This window comes from Fringilla coelebs (genome assembly GCF_963513975.1).
Source record: "Fringilla coelebs genome assembly, chromosome: 6".
NCBI lineage: Eukaryota > Metazoa > Chordata > Aves > Passeriformes > Fringillidae > Fringilla > Fringilla coelebs.
This window is the reverse complement of record NC_140034.1, coordinates 24,492,908-24,509,201: the sequence shown is the minus strand read 5'-3', so window position 1 is coordinate 24,509,201 and position 16,294 is coordinate 24,492,908. Positions and strand designations below refer to the sequence as shown.

General features: G+C 42.4%; 1 protein-coding gene across 1 annotated transcript in view; it reads right to left on the bottom strand.

Annotated features, from left to right (window-relative positions):
* SLC25A21 (solute carrier family 25 member 21) overlaps window positions 1-13,136 on the bottom strand; it is a 233,941-nt gene extending 220,805 nt beyond the window's left edge. The window contains exon 1 of the mRNA XM_084207172.1: window positions 12,987-13,136. Coding sequence (XP_084063298.1) covers window positions 12,987-13,053 — 67 coding nt within the window. The 5' untranslated portion in view covers window positions 13,054-13,136. The remainder of the gene's footprint in view (window positions 1-12,986) is intronic.
* Between the last annotated feature and the right edge of the window lie 3,158 nt (window positions 13,137-16,294).

Sequence of the window (16,294 nt, the reverse complement as noted above, 5' to 3'; positions counted from 1 at the left end):
AGAAGAGGGCTACTCCAGTTCTAACGCAGCAGACCTCAATGAGATTACAGAAAAATGCTGCATGAGCTGCCTAAACTTAACAAGGTCCATTCTACATAAAATACTTTTCAGCTCTGCTGCCCACATCAGCCTTCCTAATCATAAATTACAGAAAATAATAAAAAATGCTGTCCCACAGAAATGTTCTCGAGATCTGGCCAGAGGTTATTTTGCAGGTTGAGCGCTAAGCATCTGAATAGTGTTTGTGTGCAACACTTGCATCAGCACACAAAGTATCCTGACAGCGACAAGAATGCATTTCTTAGTACAATATTTCAGTTACAGTTAAAAATGGCAGAAGTTCAGCAACTCAGTAACTTGCCTATTTAACTAAACACAATAAAAGCCAGTATATATAAACTTTAAAAGACAGAAGATACTAATTTTTTCATCTGTTAATCAATACCTCCTCAATAGGTCAATATTGATAATTATGATGATGAAATATTGAGACTTTTCAAAATGTTGTTTACTATCACATATATAGTCATATGTATTCATCCACACTATTAGGTGCATCTTGAGAAGCTCTTACTTGCCCAAAAACCAGAAAGTAGTAAAAAGATTTGCAACTGTTGTGGCCTATAATGCAGTCTTCAACTGATGCTACATTTTAAGGTCTACCAAAATCTTTACCAAGTTGTGAGGCAGCCATAAATGGCCTGGTAAATTTGGGTTTGAAATCTATGAACTTTTAAAGAAATCTGTTTCCCATTTAGCTCTGCAACAAGACACAATATTTTCATTTGTAAACATGCTGTTTTATAATCAAACATTTTCTGCTTTTGACAGTTGCCTGAAATAAAATCTACTGAGCTCTAATAACTTACTTTAAAAATAAAGCAGTACCTTTTCAACATAAATCTTTCAGTACTTTCTGCACTGCTCCACAATCTAACATATATGGAAAGATTTTAAGGAAAATTTAATCGAGTGTCCAAATATAACTTTACTTTAAACATTAGGTCATCTAAACATCTGTCTCCAATATATCCCTAGGGATTTAAATCAAAAGTCTGCTAAACATGTACAATCATTTTGAAAATAAATAACAGAACAAATTTAGTCTTGATTATGATTATCATGCTTTTTAAAAGGAAACATTTATTCTAATAAGAAAAGTCTGAACTAATTTAAACTTTATGGACATTAACTTAGAAGAGTTTCATATTCTAAATAAGACATTTCTTTCCATTTAGTGTAGTCTCTAATAACATACATGGGTTTATATCTGCAGAAAGCCTACATGTTTTCTTCCTCCCTTTTGGAAATTCCTAATCAATAAGCTTCATATCTCATCATATTAAAAAGTGAAATTTTGCAGAAAGGAGAAAAGTTTGCTAAAAATCAACAGAAAAGACTGATTTGTTTTCTTTTTTGTCATCTGGGTTTGCCATCATCATATTTGACAATAAGGAACAATATGCCAGTCAAAGCATATAGCATACTGATACTTATTTTCTTCACTGCTTAGAAAAAAAACACAATAAAGACTGTTTTAACCAAGGACTGTCTCATAACCCAGTCAGCATTACAGTTTTGCCTTGTAAAATTTTTACTAAGAGGTATAATAAATAAGTGGTAGCCCTGTTCCCCATCTTTAATGCAACAGTCCCAACCCCCCTTCAAATCTTAATCCCATTTAGGAGAGGAGAATTAAGCACTTGTCTGCAAACACAGTACTTTCTTAAAAGTCCTCTTGCTTTGGCTCTGCAATAACCAGGTACTTGGAGATGAATGAAGGGCAGAACTGTGAAGTTTTCATATTCTTCCAGTAGTCTCAGAATATTGCCCATTCCTCTACATAACTCCTCTTTTTGAGGATGAACTGATCCCAGGATGAACTAGTATAGCAACCCAGAGCCAAAAGAGGCTACCAAGAGTATGATGGCAGAAGCACCTAAAACGGGCACCGGACAAGATGTTTGGAACATGCTGCATGAACAAAGCAAGCACTCTTGCTTTGCACACTATTATGCAATTTTGACAAAATTAAGGTGGTCAGCATCAATAGTAAGGCAATGTCCTGGAAAATAAATTCTTCTAAAAACCTATAAGCACCCTGACACTTTGTTTTCAACTTCTTGCCATGGGGTTATGTTACGCACATGTGTACACAACCAGCATTGCAAACCTGCCTCTAGAGAACATACATGTAACCAACCTTAAAAACCCCGTGTACCATCACAAATCTCAAGCATTCATAATTTCATGAATTTTGGCTCAGATCCAAAAATTCATCTAAAGATCAGGAGTGCTATATTTATAAAACATCTACAGTTCATAATTTCAAGCTTTAATGCCAAAACACTAAGGATGAGATTTGGTTTTAAACTGAAATTATAATCAAACTTTCAAATTCAGAAATTAATCATAGCTCCACAAGCTGGAAGAGACATCAAATATCACAGAATCTGTAATGAAGAATTAAATTTTGTTTCTGTGTCTCTGATTATGGCAGTTAGAACCATGTTTTTTTTCACCATGCCCTTCATATTTTACCTAGTTCAGTATGTTATCTGGAGCCAGCCCAGAACACAAAGTTGAGTGATATTTACTACACATTCAAAACATGTACTAATCTTGAAAATCAACCCTCTAACTAAATATTAAGAAACAAGTGTTAGCAACAGAAAAATAAGTAAACCTTAACCCTGTTGCAAAGCCACTCAGAAGTGGGTCTAAGAGGAAGTGAAATAGCGCAAAGAGTTTTCCAAAACTGAAAGGGCTACTAAGACTCTCATTTGTTTTTGGGACTGTTGCTCTTTGGGGTCACCAGCCACACATCTGCATACTTCAGTATAATAAAAACAGTAAAATGTTCAGGAAACTTGGACAACACACTGAACTGGGATATGATTCATTGACTAAAGAATAAAAGATGACCCGTAAACTGTGTTTACTGACAAAAATTGATGGATTGAAAATGATCCAGAGGGAAAACAAAAGCAGCTGTTAACAGTGTAGCTCAGTGATTGAAAAGCAGACCTAAGGGCCAATTACTCCTGTGTTTCCTTCCCCACTGTATGGGTGGGACTTCTCAACAACATTCAGACTCTCTCAGTTATTTTCTCATCGGAAAACCACCAGTGAAGACAACTGAAACATGAATTGCCTGTTTCAGATGTTGGTGCAATGGTATCTAATTGTAATGATTCCCCAGGATGACTCATGCTGCAGAAAAAAATGGCAGGCACTTATCCTATAACTGCTCTACTTTTAACACACTGACACAGTTGACCTGTAGTACAGATTTTCTGTAGAGAAAATGCTATCTTAAGATGGCTGATATTTAACACTTGCTAGCATAAATAATAATTAGACAGCAGAGAGCGAGAGTTTCATATTATAAAAACCAAGATTAATTTACTTTGCCTAACAACAGAACTAGTGTTGGTTTCCACAGGCAGCAAATATCAATTAATCTCCTCCAAGGGGGAAAAAATTAATTGTATGTTTTCAAATCCAGTTGAAGAAGAGCCCATTTAAGGCCTTTATAATCAAGGCTGAGATACTTGAAAATACTTAGAGGCATCCCTATTACCCATTCATTGCAATACTGATTTTCAAAACTTCCAGGTTCTAGGAGTCACATCATTATCTGAAAAGGGGTTTTCCCCCCTTTCATTCATACCAACCCTAATCATAATACTTCAACCAGTCTGAAAAGGTCAATATAATCATTTTTCAGAGGGCATTTCAGTCCCATAACAGATGAGTTCCTGCAGTCTTGGGGGTATGGTTTTAAGTGTCTCCCACCCTGCTAGCTTGAAATGGAAAAGCAGCAAGCATAAAGAAAAAATGTTTACATGTGTAAGGACATCCAAGGTAATCTCACAGAAACTGAGCTAGAGTTAAACGAAACTTTGTAATATCATCACTTAACAGGCAAAATTGTCAGATTTTATGCACAGAAATAACCAGAATCAGTTTTCATTTTCTCTTCTAGAACGCTGCTACAGAAAACACATCTACTATTATCAAGTCATGCTTTGTTGCTATATGTTAGAAATATATTCTTACTGCATAATAAACTTTTGTGTTACAACAATTTAATATGAATTTGAAGATGTACATCAGTCACTAAGCACAACTGATGAAACAATAAACAGTACTGAAAATTTGTTCTTTATGCCAATATAACCTTGGCTCAGAGAAGCTGTAACAGCTTCAGAATTGCCTCTGCAGACAAAGCATTTTTTGCCTGCAAATTTTTACAAGAGGCATGTTCCAGTATTAATTATTTTGACTACCTACATGCTGTTAAATGTATAACACGCTGTTCCACAATATTATTTAACTTTAAAATCTGACAAAGAAATTTTATAGCTTATTTTGAAGAAGTGTGTATGTTTAAGCTTTTATGCTTTGCTGTAGGTCTCATGCCTGCAAGTACTTGAAGGAAGTTAACAGAGGCTTGCAGCAGTGTGTATGTAACACAGCAGTCTTTTACTTTGGTTATAGATTGGCATTGGGAGCTTGATGACATTTCTGCAATATTGCATAAAATCTATGCTAAAATTAAAATAATCAAGACTCAAATTTCTCACTGTGGAAATCAGTATTTGCATACTGATTATACTGGGACACAAATATAGCCCAAGTTTTTTATTTATATTTGGTATCTTAGCATTACAAACATCTATTGACCTTTTCCAGTCAATACATCACCACTTGACACATCACCACTTACAATTCTTGTGCTTAATTCAATGACAGTCAAATTCAGTGCCATTGGTTGTGCAGTACACATATGGAATCAGCATTTATTGATCATTATTTATTTGACATCTTTAAGCTTTTATTTTGCATATTATCATTCAAAATTACATATGCTTATCTTCTTATCAGCAACAGCTTCCACATACATTTTTATAGCTCTGCTGCAGGTAGGGAAAGAAAAAACAAAACCAAAAACAAAACAAACAAAACAAAACCAAAAAAACCCACCCCACATAAGCATCTTATTGTAGTGTTGCACTGCCATCTTGTGGGCAGCAGATCGAATGAGTGCAAATAACTTCATTACTCCGTTTTCTGGGTGTGAAGTTGATCGTTGAGACAGGTTTGGGTTTTATCTCCTTATCTCCCAGGAGGGTGGGAGATAAGGGGTGAGGTTTTTGAGAAAAAAAACTTGTTACTCTAAAAACAACAGGAAATTGATAACCTGTCTGAACACCCTCAGGCTTACCATATACACAACATCTGAAGGATAAGCACCTTATTACACCCATAGAGGATTCTGTGCACAAAATGTTTTCTCCCCATTGGCTAACACGCCAGACTAAACAAAGCCAACTTCTCACTTTTACCAGTGTAACCTATTTGGAACAAGGACACACTTGGAATTATGAGGTTACTGCAGGATTCTCAAACCAAGTCTGAAATTCAATCCCCAGGTTCAACAAGCAGTTTGGTATGAGCTGCCTCCAAAAAATTCTTCTATTCAGAGTCCAAGCTTCTACAGAAAGTACTGAGCATACTATAGGTGTCATAACATGTTAGAAATTATGAAAATTCTTAGTTCATGTTAGAAATTATGAAAATTCTTAGTTTGTTTCTGTCACTGTTACATAAACATGTAAAACCTACTTCATATCTTAACCTCCCATATAAAAGCTATTACAGGAAAAGAAAAAAATCCCCAAACATAGCCTGAAACACATTTAAGAGACACTTTTAAGAGACACATTTAAGAGCTCCAAATGGCTGTTTGTGAGTTGCTAGTGCACTGCAATGACTCAATCAAACAAGATCAGTTCACCCTAAACACTCTCTGGAGAGAGACAGAGAGCTGAGGTCATTGACTTTGTCTGAGTGGGGGCCAGTGACGTGTGGCATCCCTCAGGGCTCTGTCTTGGGACCAGTGCTCTTCAGTGTCTTCATCACTGACAGAGACAGTGAGACATCCCCAATATGCAGATGACATGAAGCTTAGTGGTGCAGTTGACACAACAGAGAGACATGATCCCATCCAGGATCCTGGACAAATTTGATAAGGGGACCTACAAATACCTCAGGAAGTTCAAGAAATCCAAGTTCAAGGTGCTGCACTTGGGTCAGGCAAGGAGAGACATGAGCAGATACTGAGACAAGAAGTCATTAAGAACAGCCTTGCAGAGAAGGACTTGGTGATCCTTGTAGATGAAAAGCTGGACATGAACCAGCAATGTGCACTCATAATCCAGGCCAACCTTACCCTGGGCTGCACCAAGAGCAGTGGGGAGGCCAGGGGAGCTGATCCTGCACCTCTGCTCTTGTGAGACCTCACCTGCAATGCTGCATCTAGATCTGGACTCTTCAGCCCAAGAATGACATGGACCTGTAGGGCAGGCATAGAGGAGGCCACAAAGATGATAGTGAGTGAAAGATCTCTCCTACAAAGACAGGTTGAGAGAGCTGGAGTGTTGAGCATGAAGAAGAGAAGGCTCCAGGGAGACCTTGCTGTGGCCTGTCAGCACCATAAAGGGACTTAGAAAAAGGAGGGAGAGGAACTTTTTATATGGACAGATAGTGACAGATAGTGATAGGGGCAATGGCTTTAAGTTGAAAGAGGGAAGTTTTTGATTAAATGTTATTAAATGTTGTTAAGTGAAGAAATTCTTTACTCAGAGGGTACTGAAGTGTTAGAACAGGTTGCTCAGAGAGGTTGTGGATGCCCCACTCCTGGAACTGTTCAAGGCCAGGCGGGAATAGGGCCCTGAGGGACCTGATCTAGTGAGTGGCATCTCTCTCTGTGGCAGGAGGATCGGAACTAAATGATCTATAAGGTCCTTTTCAATCCAAACCACTCTACGATTCCCTGATTCTACATTGCAATTTTCATTTGCTCCTTTTAAAATAAAGCTACATTGCAAGGGTATTGCTTTTTCAAATTACTTAACTGTCGGAAAATTTAGAGGAATTTTGCTAGCTGCCACCTTCGCATATTCAGCAAAATGTATGAAAGCTCATGAGGATTTCATTAGTTTCCCCTAAAATTAAACAATAGTTTTCTGTGGCAACCCAATAACATTTAATTCAGTTAGAAGTATGCAAAGCAAACAGTCCAATTTCTTTCAGATTCAGATATTTTTAGAATTATCAGCTGGTAGAACAGGGGAAACTCAGAGTCTGAAAAATGGAACAGAACTAAAGTTTGAAATGCTATAGTAGGTGGGAAAATACACTGATATTTTTCCACTGGGAATGGTTCACAAGGTAACTTCAGCTGGTTCATTCCATGGCATTCTGCATGCCCTCAGCTGCTGGGCACTGCTCTGGTCTGCAGCACGCAGCTGTATTCTACCATATTGAAAAATGTCACATTGCATGGTTTTGAATTGCCTAGGGGGCCAAAGCCAGCAATTAAACTATACTGCCTTCAAAATCAGCATCCCTGGAGCTCTTCCTTATTTCCAGTGACCCACTGAAGTCAAACTGTCCTGGCCACTGTAATCCCTCTTTGTACTGTATAACGATGAAAGCAATAGGGGCTGTATGGACCTTGCAGAGGTACTTCGTATGTTCTTTTCAGCAGGTTTCATAAAACATAGAGTGCATGGATGGTTGTCTGAGCAGAAACAGATAGAAATCTTTCCAAGTCATAACTTCCCAGCTGTTCCTATGTCCTCCCAGTTTCTACAAGCATAGTGGAGGAGGTTCAGGATATCTGATATCTCAGCTTACAATCATTTAACCTTATTTTGGTCTCTTCTTACCCCAGCTTCCCCTCCCCATATTGCCAACCAAGCAACTCCTGTCCAAATCTCCAAGTCCAACATCAGGTTGGCACACTATTAATTTCTCAGACCAGCAGAGAAAATTGACTTCATTGGTTGCTTCTAGTGCATTCCTTTGGAGCATTTTAGCCTGTAGAATGTTTCCCTGAACTGATTACTTTTTGACTGCTTCCCATCCTTAGCTTTTTTATTTAAAGACTTTGCAAACACCTGAAATACCAGATCAATGCAGTGAAAGACATCGAGCATGAACTGTGACCTCAGATAATATTTCAGCCTTAAGTGGCTTCAGAGAAATGGAAAAAGGAAGGTTCAAGTGCATTAAAATTTTATGGTTTGAAGTCAAGAAAGTTACAAGGTATAGCTAAGTACTTAGCTAGTTGAAATTACCTGTGAGCATTAACCGATTATTTCAGAAACATGTGAATGCCCATTGCATGGATTAAAAGGAAGCAAAAATCACCCAAGAGAGCACAGAATACTCCTCCTAACTTTAACTCCCAGAAAACTGTCATAAAAATACAAACAAGTGAGGGGGAGGGGAATAATTAGACAATTCTCCTGCTGTTTCAAGGGCTTCCTGTACATCTACCATGCTCCTTCTCCCATTCATAGGGACCAAGTAACCTAAGGTGTCTCACTGAGCATGCTGGCTAGTGTACCTTGTAATGATTTCTGTCTGCCTAATACCTCTTGCAACAGGAAGACCAAACACTGGTTTTAATACTGTATCTGCATTTGACAGTCTTTGTTTGACAAGTGCCTTTCCTGCTTGTAGATCTGGTTCAAAGAAGTTGCTGCTATCCAGGTTAATCAACTTTGTCTACTCCTGAAATAAAACACCTCTCAAGAGAAAAGGTTTGGGCTTTCAAAGGAGCTTAAGAGAATTAGACTCCCAAATCCTATTGGGTTTCAATGCAGCTGGAAACCTAACTCTTTAAAAAAGAATTTAAAAAAAAATATTAAAAATTGAAGCTGAGAAGTACAGAGAAGCAGAAACCCTGCTGTTTCATGAAAACATGAAGAATAGGGAGAAAAAAGATCAACCTGAATTATCCCTATGAAGTAACTGTTTTGTTTTAAAGCTCATTTTGTTCTGACTTTTTCATATTCATTTTACAGTAATTAATTTTGCAGTTCATGTTTATTTATTAAATTGAATTAGGCAAAGAGACATAGTGAATTTTCAGCAGAAAAGTACTTAGAGATTGGTTAAGCATTACAGATCTGAAAACAAGTCATCTATTTGTCACTTACTAAATATATAAAATAAATTATTCAAAATTTTAACTTTAAAATTTAAAATCTTTATAGGTGATTTGTACATGTATGGAAGAAAGAGAGGTTATCATAAAACTAAATATAAATTAATTTTTTTTTATGTTACGTGTCGTTTTAGCTAATTGCTTCCCTCTGCAGTCTTTTGTTATTAAAAAAACAAGAACACACCTCTATCAAACAGAAGCACCCTAAAACCTTCAGGGTAACTATATTCAGTCACTAGTCTTCACTGTGCCATGGGTATCTGTGCAATTGTTCATGACATTTGCACTTCGTCATTCAAACTGACTCAACACTCTGCTACAAGTATGTCTTGACAAATTAATCTGAGTATCACATAACATACTTTGAACTATTCAGCTCCTCTCTAAGAGGAAAGAAATATCCATTGACTTTGTATGCAACACTGTTGTTTTAATTTCTACCTTTTCCATACAGGCAGGCAAAACAAGGATTTTTTTGATCTTTGTGTTTTAGAGAAACAATTCTTGTGATTTGAACCCTGCACTGACTGAGCTTCTCAAATAACATTTTGAAGAATTGCTATAAATCTAAGAAAATCAGAGGCTCCCAAGTTGTTCTTTTAACAATGATCCTTACAATTTAGAGTTGATTTTCTGTTTAATTTTTTTGCTATAAATTCCACGCATGCCTTAGTTTACTAATTAACCACTAGAGAAAAGGAGCATGCCTGCAGTTCCCCGTACTAGATGGGCCTGAATTCACTAACGAAGTGCCCCAATTACGCTTCAATCGAAGTCCTTTTCCTCACTATTGTCATACACCCAGGCAAGCAAACAAATCCAAGTATTTTGAATTATGCTGTTAACCTTCATTGAGGAATCTGAAAGATGGGAGCAAACAATGCCAGCAGAAGTAACATAAGCCAAGACTGAGTAAGACTGTTCATATTTAGAATTTCATTCACTCTCAGGAAGCAGAGCTTTCCATTTCACATGAAGTCAGACTACAAGCCACATGAAAGCAGACACAACCCTTGCCACAGACAAAGTATGCATGAGATCTGTCATGCCTGACTTTTACAGTTCAGTTACAGCAGAGAGCTGTTCAAGTTTAACTTAGCAGTGCCTCTGACAGCCAGCGGTATGCTGATATATTTTCTCTTAAAATACCGAATACCTTCCTTTCTCCTAGCATGCCAGTATCTTCCATTTTATCAGTCCTCTAGACTAGGGGTCATGCTTGATTTCTTTCTTTCTTTCTTTCTCTTCACCTGTCTTTATTAAGTCCATGAACAAGTCCTGTCATTTCCCACAAAGCATCCAAAAATCCCTTTCTTCCTGTTCTGCCAGCTTAGGTTTATCTCTAATAATTTTCCACTCAACCTAGCAGAATTACTTCTTATCAGATCCTTTCGCATCAGACATGCAGATACTAAATAACCTCTCATTTTACTTATGCAGGCAATATTTCTGACCCTTCAATTACACCTAGTGGGCTGTGCCACTCATTCCCAACCACCTCAGTACTTTCCTACCATTGCTTTGACAGAGCCCAGCTCATAGTATCTTTCTTGGAAACCAGTTTAACTAAGACTAATTTATGTCTGGTTGGGGGTTGGTAGTTTTTTGGGGTGGCTTTTTTGAGGGATTTTGTTTTGTTGAGGTTTTTTGTTTTGTTTGGGTTTTTGGTTTGTTTTCTTTTTGGTTGGCTGGTTTTCTTTCTAAATACCAGGCTGTGGTACAGACAGCAAAGTCACTCTAGGATGCCTGTGGCATTCACTTGAGGCCAGGAAACAGAACAAAACACCTACAAGAGTCCTATGTCCTCCTGCAGAGACAGTCAAAAGCAATATAGGATGGTTGAAGTGACATTGGGAAACTAAGGTCAGGAAACAAACTCAGTCCTTTTCTCCTTGCTTCCACCTTTTCCATGTTGTATCTACACTTGCCTAAGAAATTTAACCTTTAGACTGAAGACCTCAAAACTCCAGCCTTCACCTTCTACTTTCTCTATAAATTAGCAGGAAAAAAAACCACCACTGAGTTTAAAGCACCTGTCAAGCAAGTTTTCAAGTTTCAGCCATTTCCCTCTAATGTACTTTAGAGCTCCCATTTGAAGCACATATCTAAAAATCCCCTGGTACAATTTGTTCAGACTTAGATAATAAATCATTACTGGTTCATTTCAAAACCAATTAATAGAAATTTCTGCACAAATTTAAGGCTAGTGATGCAGCTAAGGAACTTGCCTGCCTGACAGGAGATTAGCAAAAGGTTGTAAGTATCTTTAACATTATGTCTTTGGACTAGATACAACAGGCCTCTCACATTATACATTTTTTAAAAAGTATTGCATGCAGATCAATAGTCTCCTTGAAAATTCTCTCACCCTAATATTGATGCCTACCAGATTACCAAATATTTTTCATTTATCTAAATGACAATTTTCTTTATGTTGTGTTAGGCAATCTCTTCTTCTACAAAGAGAACCTGTAACAAAAACAGGCTCCTGCCAGAGGATGGTAACACAGTGCATTGGATCGATCTGAATCACTAAGGCACAGGCCAACTGCTAAGGGCAGACATCTGTCATCTTGCAAAACATCTGGTGGCAAAACACCTCAGTATCCCTTCAGGTATGAAGCGTTTTCAACAGTCTAGGACAGATTAAACCTTTCCATTCTCTCCTATAGGAAGAGGGGGGTGGTACCAAGCAGAATCCAAAAAACCTTTAGAAATTCAAAGGCTGCAGAAAAGCTATATAAACAGTCATACAGTACACTGGAAGGGCGGGGACAGCAGTCATACAGTACACTGGGACACCAGTCTTCTCCACTTCTGCTATGACATCTCTCACTGTCAAAGGAGAAGGCTGAAAAGAAAGGGCATACAGAGCCACTAGGATGAAAACAAACTGCTCAAATGTGTGTTGGTGGCAGGAATGCATAGAAGTGGATTTAGAGGTACAAAGGTAATTAGAGGGAATGGAAGACCAGCTCTCATGTAATGTCACGGCTACGCAGGTCTAAATCACAGGAGAATTTTTCTTGTGCACATTACACTGAAGCATTACATAAGACACACCAAGACTACCATGTAGCTCTTCTCCTTCATGTAAAACATAATATAACAAACAGCTTTTAGACCATAGAAGAGACTCTAAGGAACACTTGAAAACACACTACATAGTTGAAATATTAACAGGATTTACATATACAGACTGATAGAGCAGGATATTATGTTAAAATCCCCTACACCGCAGGCTGACTTAAATATTTCAGTTTCACTGGGATTTAGGTAAGAAACCTGAAGAAATTGACCAGCAACGTTCTCATTGCTAAACAGACGTGCACGATTTTGACATTTGTAGTTTGCGCAACAAACAGACAACAAATGAATGAGTAATGTCGACATTCCTAAAAGTATTTCAAAAACCCCACGGGAACGCACTTCCACTGTAGCCCCGCATTGGTTTCTCTGTAACCCAGCGACGAAGAGTGTCACGGGGAAGGCGTCTGAGCAGGACAACAATGTTTTCTGTCCCGTATCCAGGCGCTGGAGGCGGATCGCAGCCGCGGACTGGCCCGAGCGCGGCTCTAGACCTTCGGGCCGGCTGTGCTGCAGGACACCGGCGGCTGCTGCCGTTGAAGGGGCCCGCCCGCCGCTCTTATCGCCCGAGGGGCTGCGGGGCGTGTGTGGCGCAGATACACCGCGGAGCCAGGGAGCGCTCCTTCACCGCCCTGCCCCACCGGCGGGCCGAGCACCGTTACCGAAGTCGCTCCGGGACCCCCGGGCTTGGGTCGCCTCCGGAGCCCGCCCGCGCCGCCCGGCGGGGGAGGAGCCGCCGCTGAGCCCGTTCGTTCCCCGCCGCCCGAGCGGCGCGGAGAGGGGGAGGCGGCGCGGCCGCCTGCGCCTCAAGTTGGCGGAGCGCCGGCGGGGGACGGGCAGACCCTTCCCGCCCACGAGGAACGCGCGCACTCACCCGCCGAGCCTCCGGCGACGACTTGGTGAGAGGCCTCCTGCAGAAAGCCCCGGGGCTGCCGAGCCATCCTTAGCCGCGCCGCGGAGGCGACGAGAGGGAGCTGGCGCCTGGAGAGCGGCTGCGAGCCGGGGCCGAGTCCGCGCTGGGCGGGTGGGGAAGAGCCTGAGGGGCCGCGGTTATCTGCGGGCGGGAGGGGGAGCCGCGAACGCCGGGGGCGGGGGCGCCGGGCTGCGCGGCCCCGCGGCGGCCTTTGGCAGCCGGCCCCGGGCAGAGCGCGGCCCCGGGCTCGCAGTTACGGGCGACCGCTTCTAGCCGGAAAGCGGCAGCCTGTCTCTCTTAGGGCAGAGCCGGGACGGCCGGCGCTGCGATCGCCCAGGCTGGGGCGGGGAGCGAGGCTACGGCACTGTCAGCGGGTTGGCGGGGGACGGCAGCCGATCGCCTGCTCGGGCTCGGGCAGTACACTCCCGCCTCGGGGCCGGTGCTACACAGCGCACATCCTGCTCCCCCACCGCTGCTGCGACCCAGCTAACACCGCACATCCTCTGCTCCTCAGCGTCTAGGATCCTGGCTCGTGGTGCCGCTGGGCTCACAGGCTCTCTTTGAAGCCTACTGTCCTTTTAAAATCTTTAGTCTAAAGGTTGGTTCCATCTCTTTGCTGTTCAAAGGACACGGGTATTTTGTAACTTGGAGAGCAGCTATTACATGTGTTACACGGACCTATGGGCCCATCTTAGTAAACAAAACGGTGACAGAGCACGGGCTGGAAGTGGTGGGACATAGCGCCATTGCCGACAGCCCCCAGCACTACTTTCGGCTTTTTCTGCTTTTCCACAAGATGCCCGAGTTCAACGTGGGGGACAACATGGGCTCAGCTGCCCAGAGGCAGCACTTTTGATGGGCAAGACAGTTCAGAGGGGTGTTCTGATACATTTGTTTGCTGAGTGCCTGCGAGTGTTTTGTGATCGTTTAGCTACAAATGTTGCTAACTGACTAGAGGTTCGAGCCTTGAAAGGAAATGTTGCTTTTTGTAACGTAGAACAAAGATTAGAGGAAAACAACGGGTTTATTGCTACTGAAAAGGATGGGAATGTAGGAAATATACAGAGAAGTGTTAATGAAATGTCAAAAGATCAAGACCTTAATTGCAAAAAGGAATACTATTCAGGTATAGTATTCAGTTATATCACTTGAATGCATCAGCGAATAAACAATAATATGAATTTTTGATCTATATAGGAGCTAAGTGCAGATTGCTATGGGAATAGAGAATAACTCCCTTAAATTAATAAAACTTGAATGTGCTGACCTTTAAGTAATTAAAATCTCACTTCAATGTTTCATTAGTATTTGCGTTAGTTCCCTTGGTTTGGCTCCTTGATAATGCTGCTCAATAAATACTCCTGGATGATCAAGTCTCCAGTGTTCCCTATCATCAAAAAGCAGATGCTAAAGCATCACCACTTTTTTGTTCCAGAGATGTAGGTATCTATGTGCAATGTTCTCTTGGGTACAAATAGCAAATCTGGTATTAAGGTGGATTTTGCTACAGTATTTCGACAGCAAAGAGAGTTTGGAGTTCGTCAGAGTGCAGAAACTGGTCAGATGGATTTGTTTTCTGCATGTGTCCCTGCATCAAAGAGAATAACGGTCAGAGTGCATGTAAGTTACATAGATGTTCACACAGTAGTATAACACCTGTTCCTTAAAAAAAACCAAACAACCTCTCCTATTGTCAGGAAACTATTAAGGTTGTTTCACAGTATGCAAACTCCAAATCTATGCCCCTTAATTCAATTCTGCAACTGGAAGTCTCTTTGGCACATCTCCCTTATTTTCCATCAACCCCTCCCTCCTCCCCCACAAAGGGCAACCTTCCCACTGTGCAGGTTTCCTAAAGCATTTCTAGGCTTAATCCTATTTCCATATGGCCTCTTCCGAAACCATGAGCACCACTCCATTCTTTTCCTCGATATCCCTGGCAGGGTCTCTCTCTCCATTTGTGGTTACTGCGTCCCTTAGTGGGAAATTCCGTCCATCCTGGGCAGCCCGCCAGCGCTAACACCCGAGAAGGAAACCTCAACTGGCCGTGCGGGGGCAGGACGGGCAGGAGAGACCCCCGGCGCAGCGCCCCGCCCCGCCCCGCCCGCGCCCCGGCCCCGCCGCCTGGCCCCGCCCCCGGGCCGCGGCCCCGCCGCCGCGCGCTCCCGAGGGCGGCGGGCGCGCGCGCCCCTCCCCCCGCCCGCCCGCGGCTTTGTTGCGGAGGCGGCGGCGGGGCCGGAGCGCGCAGGTAACGGGGCGGCGGGGCCGGGTCGGGGCCGCCCCGCGGTGCTCGGGTGGGAACTCGGCCCATCCTCTGCGGCTGGGCTCGGCGGAGGCGGCGGCGGCGGCGCGTCCCGACGAGGCGGCGTTAGATCGGGCCGTTCTGCCCCCAGCGCCTCCCCGCGGGCAAGCGGCCCTGCCCGGCCTCCTCCGCCCCCAGGACCGATGCCGGGCCCTTGCGCCGCTGACCGGCTGCATGTGCCGCGGCAGCCCCTTGGCTGGGTTAATGTTACCTCGCCATGGCCGCCGGGCGACCCGGCTTGCCCGACTTAGCGCCCGCTCCGCAGCTGGAGAGAGGGGGAAGCAAGTTTGCCGTGCGGGGCTGCGCGGGTTGGAGTGCCAGAGGCTGCGGCTGTGCGGGAAGGGACGGGACGGACGGGCTGCTGCCTCCCGGGAGGGGGACAGTGCTGAGAACGGGGCCGGGACAGTCCGAGATGAAACCTGCCCCGAACAAATTCAGGAGGTCGGTGACTGTCAGATGAGAACAAACTGTGGAAGATACGTGAGCATCTTTGTTGTAATGCATTAATTAAAAAAAAAAAAAAAAAAAAAAAGAGGAAAAAAACCGCACCAAAAAAAACTTGCCAAAATAAAGTTTGTGCTTTTTTTGAATATTTATGACTTAACGCTGCTTAGGAAATCCCAATGAGCTGTATACTTCAGCTCCTGTTGTAATTCCTGCTAATCAGAGTTCTTGATGATGATGCGAGGGTCTATTTCTTCTGAAGAAAAAGGCTATGGTTTCTCAGTGTGAAGAGTTTGGGAGAAAAACATTCAGTAAATGTACCCAAAGGACTATTTTACCTGAGACAGCATACCCCCCGATGTTTGATGTTTGTCCATGGAAAAACTACAGCTGGGTCTAGGTACAACTCCAGGGCATTGAGGTGATTTGAGCTGGGCTGCTCTAAGAGTTTGTTCGGCCCAAGTTTGGGAATTCAGAGCGTCCTGCAACCATAGTGTCTTTTGAATATTCCAGCAAGTTCTAA